This window comes from Strigops habroptila, chromosome 15 (genome assembly GCF_004027225.2).
Source record: "Strigops habroptila isolate Jane chromosome 15, bStrHab1.2.pri, whole genome shotgun sequence".
Lineage (NCBI taxonomy): Eukaryota > Metazoa > Chordata > Aves > Psittaciformes > Psittacidae > Strigops > Strigops habroptila.
The window spans coordinates 151,261-165,852 of record NC_044291.2 but is presented as its reverse complement, the minus strand read 5'-3'; the positions used below and the strand labels follow the sequence as shown (position 1 = coordinate 165,852).

Sequence of the window (14,592 nt, the reverse complement as noted above, 5' to 3'; positions counted from 1 at the left end):
AGGATTCTAACAATTACCAATTACTTCAGCAAGCCTGCTGATGATGTGAAAGTTCAGAAGAATTCACCTTACTCTCCTATAGCTGTGTTTGTGGCTGTGCAGACACAACAGAAGAACTCTAAGAGCCATGCTCCCAGCTGGCATAACTGCGTTTATTTCAATAGATACATACATCAGCAGAAAAATTGGACCAAGCTATCAGTAAAGCCTTGGCACATAAAGAGGTCACCCCTTGAGGAGGATGAAGCATCTGTACAGATGTGTGTTCTCACTCATTTATATCTGCAGATGTCATGCATGCTGGATATTGTGAGACTAACCTGTCATCTGCTACTGCACAAGTTTTATTGAAACAAATTTCAGTATTTTAATAGTATTTCTGGTGTTGCTTCTTATTCAAGGCATTGAAACAAGTTTAAAAAAAAAGTATAACAAAAGAAGAAAATCAGTCAAATCATTCACATCAAAAAACATCCAACTCTGAGAAAAGAACGTATCATGAAATATGTTAACTAGAAATTGAGCTATTAGTAAAACTATAAATAGACCAAGATTCTCCTTCAACTTAAAGGCCAAAACAATGAGCTTTGCTCTTTGTCTTCAGCACAAAACAAACGCAAACTTTGAAAAAGGACTATCCTCTGAGAACAGCTGTCCACTGGAATCTACGTATGCAAACAGAAGAGCAATTAATACAAAATCCTGGCCTAAGCCCAAGCAGAGGGCAGGGAGAACACCCCTCAGTTAGTCCTACCTGATTTACATCTTGACTATTTACTTAGTTAATCCTTACAGATAAAAGACTTTGTTTATTATTAATGACTTTGGTCTTTGCAATAAAGTACTAAAGAAAAACTGCACTGATACCTCCTTCAAGGCATCATTTGCTTGCTTTTCTTTAATGCACTGCACCTGCAACAAACAAAAGACAAGGATGAGATTATATTATAGACATGCAAACTTTAAGCCTGAGCAATCTTGCCAAGAATACTAGAACTGCAAGTTTTGTATGAATTGGCATAAATTTTCAATGATAGCTCCAGTCTGTAATGTTTAGAGCAGTCTTTTTGGGAGATGGCCAGAAACAGTTTCAAACAGGTCCGCAACGGTTTTAGCTGGTCCTTTCTTGCACTGCCTAACATGGAGTAAGCCAATGTGAAAACACACCAGATGGACCTAACTAGGCTGCTCCCCTTTCCCACTTCTAACTTCAACATTCTAGTAAACTGATCTGAATCAGTCAATTTCCAAAACAGAAGCACAGCAAGATGTAAGCTTACTCTTACCTAGTGGCCAAGCTACCTGTATGTGTCTGTTACCATCAAAGGAGCCACAGAGATGGCAAATGTGCCAATGGACTCTTTGTTTTCCTAGCGACCAGCTTCTCACCTGCTTTATTACATATTTCTTCTCCACACCTTTTTCTGTTTTCCATTCAGCTACCAGCATCGTGCCCAGTGCCCCAGGCTGGAGCTGCTCCAGCACCTGCAGAGCACAGGAAACACTCACGCACTTACTCAGTTACAAGTAGTAGAGCAACCAAGGCAGAAAGCCCCTTCAAGCCGCTTTCCCTGCGGGCACCCTCCACGCATCACCGTGGCAGGGTGCGTGGCACCCGCACCTCCACCCCCCCCTCAGGAGGCTTCCCCTTCACCTCTGCGGGGCAAACAGCCCGGGGTACCCACGCTACCGCCCCTAGGCCACAGACCGCTCTCCAGGGCCACGTCCTCCCCGGGGCCCCACACCATTCCCAGCAAGGTTGCGACCGCCCCCTTCCTGCCGGGCGAGGCCTGGTCCCGCAGGCAGCACCTCATAGTTCTCCATGGCAGGACAAGGGGAGGCAGAGCAGGCTGCTGGTGTGGGGGGGAACCCCCGGGCGGGGCGCGCTGCCCCCTTCCCGCAGCGGCACCTGGGGGCCAACAAATCACCGCCACAACGGCCCCCACGACCGCGCACCCCCAGCGCCGCTGCCCCGCGCGGGGCTGCCCCTTTAACGCGCGGCGCGGAGGGACGGGGTCGCCCCGCCCTCCCGGGGCCCCGCCCCTCCCCGCGTGCGCCGGCGCCGCCGCCCGCGCGGCGCCTTTAAGGGCTGGCCTACGTGGCAGCGCAGTGATCGGTGCGGGCCCGGCCCGGCGCTCCCCCGCCACGCTCCGCCCGCCGCCGTCCCTCAGAGCCGGGCCGAGGCGCGCAGCAGCCGCAGCACCCCCGCCGCCATGGGCCAGAACGACATCATGAGCACCGCTGAGGACTTCGCGGACCAGGTGCGTCCCCGCCCGCCTTCCCTCCTCCGGCCGGGCGGCCTTTGTGTGCTGGGCCGCTTCCTCGGGCGCTGGGGCTGGCTGTTGGGGGGGGGGTAGGCTGCGGGCCTGGGGGCTCAGCGGGGCCGCGGTAGAGCAGCCGGGATGGCAGCGTGCGGGAGCGGGGTCGCCACCTTGGGGCCTGCTCCTCTGGTGGGGGTGCGGGCTCCCCCGGCCGCGTCGCCCTCGAGGGAGGGCTGGGGCCCGGCTTCCCGCCGGAGAGGGGGTGGCCGGTGCAGGCCCGGCGGCTGGCTCCCTGTGGGAGTGGCGGCCCCCTGCCTTCATGCGAGCTCTGCGGCCGCTCCTCAGCCTATGTACGGCGAAGCAGACAAGTTCTCCTTGGGAGCTGGGCTTCTTCCTGGGAGTGGAAGGAGAGCAGGGTCCGAGCCGCTCTCGTCTTCCTGCAGGCCGTCCAGGCTGGCAGATAGGGCTTAAAGAGGTGCGGGAAATAGGGGTGAAGTGATGGGGACAGGAAAGCGAAAATCTAAGCCCCGACTGATACCTGAAAACCCACCCTGGAAGGGGCTTGCTAGCACTACAGTGCTGTGCTTGGATAAAAGGAGTAAAAGGGGTGAAAGGAGAGCAAGCCACTTGATGTTGTCTTGTAATCCTCTTTACGTCTATTTCAGTGAAGGTTCTTACAGATTTTTCTGTTAAATAGAATTTTGTAATCTCTTATGTGTAAGAGCAGAAACATTTTGAGCATAAGTAGTTGATTGGCTGGTGATGGTTATAGAAAGATCTTCACTGTTGTTGTGATTCGTGTAATTGAAAATAAAAGGCAGCATCTTATCATATTTAACAGGTTCTCTGGAAAACCTGATTCTGCCTGGTTCTGCAACTCTGGCTATTGAAGTTGTGTGGTGCGAGATAACATGTCACATCTCTGAGGGGGCTGTGCTGCCTCTGTGTCTTTAACCGAGTTTCACTGGGAAAACCTGTTCTGTGCTTCCTCCCCACCCCCAGATGGAAGTTTCAGAGACAGAACTTCTTATAGTGCATGGAGCATCCATTTTAAAGGGTGTTTGGATCGTCTTGGTCATCCTCTGTTTACCTTCTCCTCTCACTCCTTTTAGAGAAGAAAGTAAACTATCACTATAGTGTTCAAATTACTTGCCAAAATTTACGGCACTTGTCCTGACCTTTTTATAACTCCTCTCTATTTATTCCTGTGTGACTATTTCTAGATGTCCTTAACACCCCTTTATTCATACTACTGAAAGCTCTTTTGTCCAGCTAAAATGCAGTTTGCTTCCTCCTGAAATGAGTTTTAAATGGCACAACTTTATTTGTGCTTGGCCACATCCTATATAAAGATGAGTCTTTAGCTGCAGAATTTAGAGTGTTTGCCTACACTTACCCATCAGATTACAAAATAATTTTTACGCTTTCCAAGTAACTAGTCCCTTTGATAATTCTGCCTCCAAATAGCTGCCTAGCAGCTCAATCGTGCACTTTCTGTATGTGTATGCTGCTAAAACTCAATATCTCACCAGTGTAGGAGTGATTTACTAAATGATAACCTTTGGTATATATTGCAAAGTTAATACTTGGCATTATGAAACTGTTAGTTCATATTGGATTTAAAAAAGAATAAATACTTGGAACATTTGGACTGATTTGGACTGAAATTGTGTTGAAACTCCTCTTGATGGAGGCGGAGGTGGTAGAGCTGGACAGTGTCTGTTCTGGGAGCTGAATGCATTCTCAGTGTATCCTGGATTTCTCCACTCCCTGTACTAGTGGTCAAGAATAACGAGTCTTAAATTCTGTAGCATAAAAGCCCTGTGGTAAAATGTTACAGCTACTTGCATGGTTTATCAGTAAGTCCTGAATGTCACTTACAAAGGCAATAATAATCCATTCCTTAAATTGAAACACTAAAGCTTAACTTTTCTCAGATACTGTAATTTCTATTTGAATTAGCAAATTATGCCCTAGATGCCAAGATACTCAGCAGTAACAAGTAATCCAAGGGTGAACTAGTGCAGTGAAGACATGGTCTTACAAGGCAGCTAAGCTTTTCTGACAGCTAGCTGTCAGGGAAAGGCGCTGTCCTGCTTCTCCCATGGCTGTGGGCCCCTTCCCTCTCACACCAGCACTTTTCTGTCACTGGCCTGGAGAGCTGAACTGGCGGGGGGGGGAAAAGAGTTTATTTTTTTTGTTGGTTCGATTGTATCATTGTTTAGGTCAAGTGAGCACCAGTGCTGGTGGTGGGATCACTTGTGATGAGAACTAGCTGTGAGTTTAGCTTGGCTGTGGCATGTGTTCGTAGCCTGCAGGTGCACAGTATGGGTGGTGAGCTGTGCTCTGAGCTGTTGGTGGTTTCCAAGGCCTGCAGCAGAGGAAACGGCTGCTTGGGGCTGGGCCTGTTGAATTTGGGGAAGGCAACTTGTTAGATACTGGAGAGGGTGGGAAAAGCTATTAAGGGCTCTTAAAATCTGGGTGACCCACAGCGCAAGGAAATCATGATCTTGGTTCAAAATGATGCCCAACTACAGGCTTCATGGGCTGGTTTCTTTTTAAGCACTGCAACACCAGCCCAGTCTTAACTTCTGAGTATTTCAATTATTTATTTAATAAGCCCTTCTTTAGTGATTCTTGTTTAAAATATTACATGCTAAGCACTTCAGTGCAGTTGCCATGTACTGCTGGCATTATTGTCCTGAAAAATAACTCTATCTGGGGCCTGTGCTAATTGTTTAGGGTTCGAGAGCTGGTTGTCTCTTCCCTGTAAACCTCGTAAGAGGGAGCAGATCTCAGGAACTTTTCTAGTGTCTGTGCTAATCTTTAGGAATGTGGGTGCTGGTATTTCTGCTGTTCTAAAAAAATTATGGACAGAAGTGCAAGGAGACTATTGAGTCATTGTGCTGCAGTGAAAGGGCTGCAAGGGACACCCAGACTCTGGGGGTTTCATTTAGTTTTCCAAAATAAATGCTGATGCATGTTGTTCAGCTGATGCCAACATCTCTGTATCCTATTTTGCAGAAAACGGAAGGGAGAATAAAACATTTAATTGTTAGTCTGAACTTTTTTGTGGTTTATATTAAAAAATGAATTTGGAAATGTTCTCTGTAACTTAGTGATGTCAGTCCGTCAATCCTTTAGCATTATAAGCCACGTACCCTGTTCTGGTTAGGCTGGAAAATAATCTCCCTGTGAAGAATGATAACAAATTGCAATATACGAAAAAATCCCATGTTAAGATTTGATTACTAAATGGCTTTTTGAAAAATGGAATTGGTATAAGGCACATTCTAGAAGCGAAAAGCATTATTACAAGAAATCTTCCTTCAATTAAAAATTTGATTTAAGATTGCTGGCAATGTTCTAGTGTGTCACAGCTCCATTCCTGCCTTTTGGAATAAGTAGGAAAGCCTCTGTTCCCAGCTTTCCCAAGGAGCTCACAGACACTGATCAGCTCAGTGTGGTCAGTGCTGTTGTCCTTGTGGTGTTTAGGTGGGAGCTCTTTCAGTGGATATACGCAGGTTGGTGAAAGAAGTGATTTATTCTTTTTTCTCTGCCAGAGGACTGAGCAATCCTATTCCATGAAAGATCACAGGCTGCGGGAGGTCTCTCTCCTCCTGGAATAAAGGAAACCCTTAAATGAATACAATTTAGACATTTGGAATACGCGTTTATGGGAAGCTCTAAGCTACTAATGCTGTTCAGCACACGAGGGCTTTCTGGGTACATCAGCAGGCTGCTCTGCTCATCACCATGATCAGTGCTTCCCTGATGCAAGAACACACACGTGTACACACACAGAAAAGGCTTACCTGTTTGGACAGAATGTCACCTAGGTGACATAAAAAATTCCTTCCTCCTGGCTATGTATTGGTCTTAAAATACCTGTAGTTATGCTATGGTATATGCACTTTGAACAGCACGGACTAGAGTTTTAACAAATTTGACACTGCTAGAGGTAGAATATAGTTTAGAAAGCATCATAAAGAGTCAAAACAGAATGACTTTATTACCTCTCTTTGAGCAGGGGGGCCTTGTCATGGGTTTGAGTATTTCAAGCCTCCTTTTGAAAGATCCTGGATCCTCTTGTGCATCTCTGCTTGTTAAGCTGAGAGGAACATTGAACTCTCTCTCTGCCCCTCTGATGCTGTTAGAGGGGAAAGTGGCAACACAGAGCCCCTCTGGTGTATGCTAGTGACTTGGCTGCCAATACAGAACCAGCTGTTCTTCAAAATAGTTTTACTCCAGCATTTTGTTGTCTCTTCTCAAGTTGTATTGCCTCTTGGAAGGAGGCAGTATGTGCTAAGAACAGGTGATGCAAAACCCACAGTGGAATAAGCTATCCCGTTACTTGGTGTCATGAGTTTAGCACCGCAACCTCCATCAATCTCAACAGTTTTGCTTTGGTTTGCAAGTATTGTGCTTAGTGGTGTGCATGTTTCCAGTCCCACATCTTAGTTGGATATGTTTATCAACTGCAGTTACCAAGTTTCCTGTATGTGCTGCTTTTATCTGTGTGAATTGTAAAGGAAGTAGGAAGTGGTCTAGGCGTCAGCATTTGAGCCACAGTGATGTGCAGAGCAAAAAAACAGGGTGTCTGGTACTATTAGTTCAGTCCCACTTCTGGAGATCTGTTGTTTCTTAGAAGTTATCCTGTCCTTAGTTAAATTACTTGGGTGATTTATACCCAAAGCCTCTAATTGCAGAATCACTTGGTGTGTATGTTCTCTTCCTGTAGTTATCACATCACTGTGCTTTTCCTTTCTCTCTGGATCTCCATGGCTAGTTGTTCTTTTGGTCTTGATTTTTGTTCATACGGTCTGTTTCTGAAGCTTATTTACTTCAGGCTTGCTGTGTACTGGGGCATCAACTTGTGCGTAGCTAAGTAAATGCAGCTACATGGGTTATGGGTGTCCAGTGATGATAAGGTTGCTCCTTTACACCAGGAGAACAGGTAAATGTTAAATGCCTTCTTGGTTCCTTCACCTGGACTGTTGGCAGTTGCCCTTTCAGGAAAGGGGAAGATGAGATCAGCTTACATGACCCATTTCAAAAGAACAAAGATGAGGCCTGATCCTTTCTAAGGTTTCTGCTTTGTTCTGCCTCTCCGCAGCAGGTTTCTTCCTTTTCCTTACAGATGCCTCCCACTTTCATTAATTTTTTTTTTTTCCTAGACCAGAGTTGCTTGTTCTGTATCTTGACACAGCAGAGCTACTGCACGAACCGCTTCTGGGTTTCTACTAGTTCCAAAATAACTTTGCCCTTAGTATTCCATAGCAAGTTTGCCCAAACGCACAGTGAAATCCAGGAGAGACGAAAGCTGTAAACCAAGCTGTGTGTCTCATGTAGTGACAAAGATCACAAATTTTCTTCTGACTCATTCATCCAACTGTTGACATGGCTTAAAAAAGCCTGAAGTGGCACCCCTGAATCAGAGTACAGCTGCACTTAAAATGTACTCGATTGACTTGACTCTTGACCCTTAGACTCTGACTGCATGCAGTACAACTGCTGTAGTGTGTTCCCATAGTCACTGTTTAATTAACTATTAAGTGTGATTGCTGGGGTTCTTTTCTTGTGATAGTTTTCAGTTATACAGTAGGCAAAGCTTGACATTTGCATAAGCTTTAGAGCAGCCTTTAGTAATTACTTGTTACTTTGGCAAGGATAAACTTTATGGCTTCAGTCTTCTTGCTTCACGCTCCCATATATACTGAAAGCATGCAGTGCTGCCAGAGCTGTAAAGATGCTGCCCAGGAAGAAACCAATCAGCTGTACAGTCTAACCTGAGGTCAGTGGAGATACTGAATTACAAAAGAAAAGGCTTGTGTGCCTTCTCAGTCCATTTTTTATAGCACAGTTCAATACTGTCATAGAATCATAGAAGGCACATACACACATGGGTTCCCCCACCCCCTTTCATGCTCGAAGTATTCCGGTACTGCATAAACAACATGAATCAATGTGCCTTACAACACATGGAACTTTGTATGGGATAGTGGGGTTTTGTTAAACAGCAGCTCCTCCTAGTTCTAATGCAGGGATCCCTGTGGAGTCTGGCAGCTAGTTCTGCATGAAGCCTCCTGGCATGGGCATTCACTTTCACAAGTATTAACCTGCCCAAACTGCTCCTGTCATCTGAAAGCAAAAACCTGCTGTTTAATCTTGTAGTTAGTTTTAGGTTAAATTTACATTTGTCTCTTGCTAGATGGCATTTGCTCAGACAGGAGCATACACGGGCTCCAGTTGTGTCCTCCGAGAGATGTGGCTAAGCTGAACCTGTGCGTGGAAGAGGCCAGCCGGGTGCTGGCTTGCACCGAGTGACAATGCAAATCCGAGTGCTATTTCTTAATGGAAGTAGAAACTGTGTATACTTCGAGGATAGAGGGTGCAGTTTCATGCAATGGCCACACTGATGTGATTGCTGCTGCTACACAAGTGTACATGCTTTGCACTGTTGCTTTTCTGAGCTGTTGGGAAGAACTGGCTTGGAAGAAAGCTTATTAATGTTTTTTAATTTGTACAGAATGAGTCTTCTGTCCGCCTGACTCCCTGAGTCGGTTTGTTACAGGGTGTTGAGTGCCTGAGCATGTAGGATTGTCCTTTCAGCTCCTGGCTGGCTGACAGCTGAGCTGTAACAGGAAACCCTGAGACAGAAACTAAAACCAAGGTCAGCCTTCAGCTAGTAAGAGCTTCATCAAACACAGTTCCACTTATGTAGGAAGGTGTTGCTGGATTCTGGTTTTCTCCAGGTTTTTGTCCGAAATGCTCTTGGGGTGGCATGTGACAACAGGTTTCCCCCTGCTGCTCCCAACTGTTCTCAACCTGGAGTGGAGAAGAATTTCATTAAATCCAAGTCCCAAGTATGTGTTTCTTTCCAGATGTTGATGACGTGTGTGCAAGAGAACTGCCGACCTCAGAGTCTGCAGAGTGCATGGATCTGTTATGGCTTGAGTATCACCTTGCCTTGCTCCCCTGCTAATGATGCTGTCTGCCCGTGCAGTTCCTGAGGGTGACGAAGCAGTACCTGCCCCACGTGGCCCGCCTGTGCCTGATCAGCACCTTCCTGGAGGATGGCATCCGCATGTGGTTCCAGTGGAGCGAACAGAGGGATTACATTGATGGCACATGGAACTGTGGCTATTTCCTGGCTTCCATCTTTGTGTTCATAAATCTCTTTGGACAGCTAAGTAAGTGGCTCTAAGGCTGTTAAGGTGGATGCCAGAGCACTCCAGTGTGTCTGCCACCCTGGCTTGTGTAAGCACTGTGAATAATGTAAGCACAGGATGCCTCACTGACTTCTTGATAGCCACTGAAAGCTTAGAACTGATAGTACGACATGGGCTGAATGAAAAGAACTCAATTGGCCTGCTTCAGCCTTTCCTGGAAGTGATCTTGGAGAATTTCTTCTGGCACACTACCTCTGAGTCAGAGATGCCAAGAATCCAGTAGGACAATCTGTTTTCAATTCTGTACATGCCTCTCTAAACACACACACACACACACACACACACACACGCACACACCCCCCGAATTCTCTAAATGAAATACTCTTGTTTCTTAAACAGGGCAGTGTTAAGACTTTCCTGGTGTCCTGCCTGTAGGAGTATTAATCTCAATGGCAGCCTTGTCCTGCAGGTGATGTACTTAGGCCTGAGAGGGGCTTGCATTGGAGATTTTTCAAAGCCCAGGAATAAAAATAAGCCCAAAAGCAGAGCTTCTGTGAGTGGTGCTGGTGGGCCTAGAGTATCAGAAATGGAGAGAAGTCAAATTCTTTGCTGTTCATATTGTGTCCCTTGATTGCTCTGCCAATTCCTTGTCTTGTGTCTGGGTTTAAATTACTTTTTTTTTTTACCTCATATTTTTGTGTAACAAATCAGCTTAATTGAATGCAGTTACCAGTCCTCATGTCAAAGTAGCAAAGGTTGTCAGTGCTTTGTGATGAAGACTTGAGGAAGGCCATAAACCAAAAGCTTTAGAGGAAAAGGAGTACAGCATGTTTGCCCTAACGCTTCTCTCTTTCACCAAAAAAATAAAAAAAGAAACCCATAATTGAGTTCCTTGTTAACTTGTAATGCTTCAACACTGGTGGCTGCTGTACAGTGCTGTGTTGGGGGCTGCATTCAGCATGTGCTTACCCTTTGTAAAATAAAAGATATTTCTGGAATTAGAATACACTTTAAAATGCACTGACTTCCAGGTTCTCACACTGATTTGTGCCAGTAAAATTTCCCGCCTGATGTTCTTTGTGGCACAGTGGAAAGAAACCAGTGTCTGCTCAGTTCAGAATAAGTTAGCATTCCTGCAGCATCTTTTCCTGTGCAAGCCAGAAATGTAACTGTGTTCAATTTCTCCAACTCAGGCGGCTGCATCCTGGTGCTGAGTAGGAACTTTGTGCAATATGCCTGCTTTGGACTGTTCGGAATTATAGCGTTACAGGTAGGAGGCTTGAGTCTTCAGCCGTTCTAAATCGTATCTTTCAAATCTTCTCACTTAGCCCCCGTACCACCAACATAGTGAAATACAACTTGCAGCCCTGGAATTCTTCTCCACCCTGGCCTAGTGCCAGTCCTCAATGGCACTGCACTATTTTGCTGCTTCTGATGTGCCCAATAGATCCTGAGCTGTAATTCAGTTAGCTGGAGACATTGATTCAGTACTTGACCAATTTAGCAGAAGTAACTTGCACTTTACCTGTTTGTCAGTAAAGTGCCAAATGTGGAACTTGCAGTTGCTTCAGCACACAGCTGTTATAAAAGATCCTAGCTAGTAGCATCCTTCCTGTTCAAAACCAATGAATTTGGGGGGATTGGGGGGGGTCTACAGCACAAGTCAATCCTGGCTTCTGTTCCCTGTTTTACACTGGTTGGCTGGACCACACTGATGTAACCTACCTTGTTTCCTTCAGTATGACATACTTGTAACTGACTTCTGCTATGGATAGCACAGGCTTGAGGCTGTAACATAAATTCAGAATGTCAGTGCAGTTTATACGGTGTTTTAACCTGCTTGGTTTATTTTTTTCTTTGCCTAGACTATTGCATACAGCATTCTATGGGACCTGAAGTTCTTGATGAGGTATGCCTACTTCCTAGAGTTTGTCAGAACAGAACCAAAACTGTTGTCTGTCACTGACAGAGGAAATGATCTCTGTACTAGAAATACACTAGAAGTATTTACAAATAATGCATTTACATTAAACAAGAAATGTCAGCACTTAAAACATCAGTAGAGTCTCTGTTAAGCCATAGACCAGTATTGTAGAAGGCAAAAGACTAATCCTAGCCCTCTAGGATCTAAGTGCTTCTGCTACTAACCTTGCTGAGCACTCACAAGCCACTGTCTAGACTGGATCAGTGAGCTGCTATTATTTCCTAAATGGCTAAAATAGCAACTGTGCTTATGCATGAGTGAAGCCATTTTCTGGGATAGCTAAAGCGTATAGATACTAGAATGGTTTCTGGGATTTTAAATCTCTAACACCTTCTTGAAGTACAAGACAGGGTTCTTAAACATGAGCTTTCTTGCCAAATCCTGACTAATGGCTGGCTGTTACCTTTTCACCTCTCTCCTTTGGGGGGGGGGTAGGGGGCAGCACAAGAACTGTACTCTGGGCTTACTACAACCCTGTAAATGTGTAACTTTTAGCAGTACTGCTATTCTGTTTTCTCAAAGCAACCTCTGAACTGCTTTGGCATGTGTGGTTAAACCTGAGGTACAGAATAACTTCAATGCGACTAAATCTGTGCTATGACAGATGCTAAGGAACTGTGCGCGAGCTGAGGGTGCTGGACTTCCCTGGCAGGCTGTACGTGTCTGCACAGGTTTGGGGAAATCCTTGAGCCCAATGCTGCTGTGTCAGCTGTGAAGCCTGATGCAGACACACAGTGCATGGGGAGGAGTAGGTCACTCCTCCCCAGCGTGCAGATTCTTACAGAGTTTAAATTGTCGGTAAAACTTAAAATCAGTAGAGCAGTGCAAAGTGTAGTAAACTGCCTTTGGTTTTTTTCCCTGTCTTCCTGCAGGAACCTGGCCCTTGGGGGAGGTTTGCTGCTGCTTTTGGCCGAGTCACGCTCAGAGGGGAAAAGCATGTTTGCTGGTGTCCCCACCATGTGGGAAAGCTCCCCAAAGCAGTACATGCAGCTGGGGGGCCGTGTGCTGCTGGTCCTCATGTTCATGACACTGCTACATTTTGATATGAACTTCTTTTCTGTAAGTATCTGAGTATGAAAGTATGAGTTAAGGAACTAGAATATAGTACCAACTCCCTGATCAGCTGCAGGACCTGCTCAGATCTTATCATTTAAGTGTATTTTTTAGTAGAATTAATATGTAGAAAAAGTTACTAGATCATCTGTGCCATGACAACCTGTTCTATTGAACTTGTCTGTGCTCTGTTCTGATGTTTGTGTATCTATTTAAGAGCCATATGTAAGCTTGTGGGGTTTTTTATTTGCAGATTCTGCAGAACATTGTGGGCACAGCCCTGATTATCTTGGTGGCAATTGGCTTCAAGACTAAGCTGGCTGCCTTGACGCTAGTCATCTGGCTGTTTGGCATCAATATCTACTTCAATGCCTTCTGGACCGTCCCAGCCTACAAGCCCATGCACGACTTCCTCAAATACGATTTCTTCCAGACCATGTCTGTAATTGGAGGGCTCCTCCTTGTGGTTGCACTGGGTCCTGGCGGAGTCTCCATGGATGAGAAGAAAAAAGAGTGGTAACAGGAATAGCAACGCTTCTTGGGACATAACATATTAAGTCCAGAACTGATTCTTTATGGATTCAACAAAAACTGCCAGCATTTTACACGTACATGCCCCCTTCCTATTAAAGGCACAGATGTTCTGAATTTGATTTACAGTGGCACCTGTAATGTAATAGACAAAGTCCTATTTCTTCAAGAAAAGTTGCCTAGGCTTATTCTAACTTCCTAGATTTGGAACTAACCCAAGGAACCTGCATTTTGCTGATGCTTCAGTGAGTTGCAGTAGAAACAGTAGTTGCTGTCTTTAATGTCAGCAATGTTTTCAAATTTGAAGTACTGTGAGCAGATACAGCTGTATCATTGTGTGCTGTTGGGTTCTAGCTATAACTAAAAAAGTGGCTCCCATTTCTCACCCTCATTAAAACTGTCTTGTGCACGAGGAGTTCCCTTGCTGATCATAGCATTTCTTATCAACATGGAAAGCAGCATCAAGAAAAATCGCTGTTATTCTGCTGCTCAGAGGCCTGTAATTCTATTTTGTTTAACAGGGGAAGTATTTCCTGCTCCCAAATAGAAGGTAAAAAGAAAACCCTGAAAGTAGTTGTACGCCCTCTAGGTAAGAAAAGGGAGGCGTTCTTCTAACATGTCCCAGTTCCCCTCTCAAGTGGAACAAGGGATAATCCTTTATTGCTAATCAGGAGTTCTGTTTTGCTAATCACATTTCAAGAAGCAGGGGGTGAAGTACTCCTGAAGAGACAGAACGTCAGATTCTGTGAAAATTCTGTGCCAAAAGAACTCTTTATTCAGCATTCTTTCCCCCGCGTTTCCTCCTGAATTCCCAAGAAGAGAGCCAAGTTGTGCTGCAGGTTCCATAACAGAAGCTCCTTTCTGCTATTAATCAGCTTCCATCCATGTATGCCCCAAATTCTTACCTGAATTGCAGGTTATCGGTGAAAGAGTCTCGAGAACTGCAGAACTCCCCTTTTCCCTGCACTCGGTACAGGCGAGACGGGAGCAGTCAATCTTCTCATCTGTAGGGTTTGCTTCTGGGGCTCACTTCTGTCGGTCCCGGCTGTGCCAGTCCCCGTGACAGCGAGGGGCCAGTCAAGGGCAGCCCCGTCTCTGCCCCATGGTGGCTCACCCACATCAGTTCTGTGCTGCCAGAGCCCTGGTTCTCAGTTCTGATCCAAGGGTTAGAGCTGAAGAATGCAAGTGCAAAATCCATGCAGTGAATAAGCAGCCAGAGATGTAACTTGTGTGTTCAGAGGGAGGAACTCCTCAGTGTAATGGTGGGGGGAAGACCCCATTTCCACCTTTCAGTGCCACAACCTCTGTGCCATGAACATGCTTAGTGCTGCTCAGAGGAGGCATTTTGTCCTCTGCCAGTCAGCTAGGTAAGCCTGTTTCACTAGATCATGAAAGAATTCTAGAAAGCATGAGCCCTACCAACTTGCTAATGTTACACTGATTCCACGCACTGTTGTCTCCCTTGAGAAAGCTGCTCAACTGTTTGTTCAAGGAGTAATTCAGCTGAATGTCTCCAGCAGGAGCTATTTACCAGGGTCTCCTGGTAAGGACACTAACCTGGACAGTTCAGCTTAATGGTTGCTTTTTAGGA

At 45.6% G+C, this 14,592-nt stretch overlaps 2 protein-coding genes across 14 annotated transcripts in view; one reads left to right on the top strand and one right to left on the bottom strand.

Moving 5' to 3' along the window:
- Nucleotides 1–2,020, bottom strand: part of STKLD1 (serine/threonine kinase like domain containing 1) — a 14,047-nt gene extending 12,027 nt beyond the window's left edge. For 5 of the 12 annotated variants that reach the window (XM_030507301.1, XM_030507306.1, XM_030507308.1 and 2 more), the window contains exons 1-3: nucleotides 1,810–2,017; nucleotides 1,390–1,485; nucleotides 868–912 (exon numbers count right to left, since the gene is read on the bottom strand). In XM_030507301.1, coding sequence (XP_030363161.1) covers nucleotides 868–912; nucleotides 1,390–1,485; nucleotides 1,810–1,824 — 156 coding nt within the window. In that variant the 5' untranslated portion in view covers nucleotides 1,825–2,017. Of the gene's footprint in view, nucleotides 1–867; nucleotides 913–1,389; nucleotides 1,486–1,809 lie in introns of all 12 variants that reach the window. The other 7 variants (XR_003994510.1, XR_003994508.1, XR_003994509.1 and 4 more) reach the window with 3 other exon arrangements.
- On the top strand, nucleotides 2,011–14,592 carry SURF4 (surfeit 4). Of its 2 annotated transcripts, none has more exons than XM_030507313.1 (6): nucleotides 2,011–2,261; nucleotides 9,268–9,454; nucleotides 10,627–10,703; nucleotides 11,299–11,342; nucleotides 12,290–12,476; nucleotides 12,724–14,592. In XM_030507313.1, exons 1-6 carry the CDS (start codon nucleotides 2,214–2,216, stop codon nucleotides 12,988–12,990), a joined length of 810 nt encoding a protein of 269 aa, XP_030363173.1. In that variant the 5' UTR covers nucleotides 2,011–2,213; the 3' UTR covers nucleotides 12,991–14,592. The 2 variants fall into 2 exon arrangements, with proteins under 2 accessions (XP_030363173.1, XP_030363174.1); XM_030507314.1 differs by having other exon boundaries at nucleotides 2,071–2,261; nucleotides 9,146–9,454.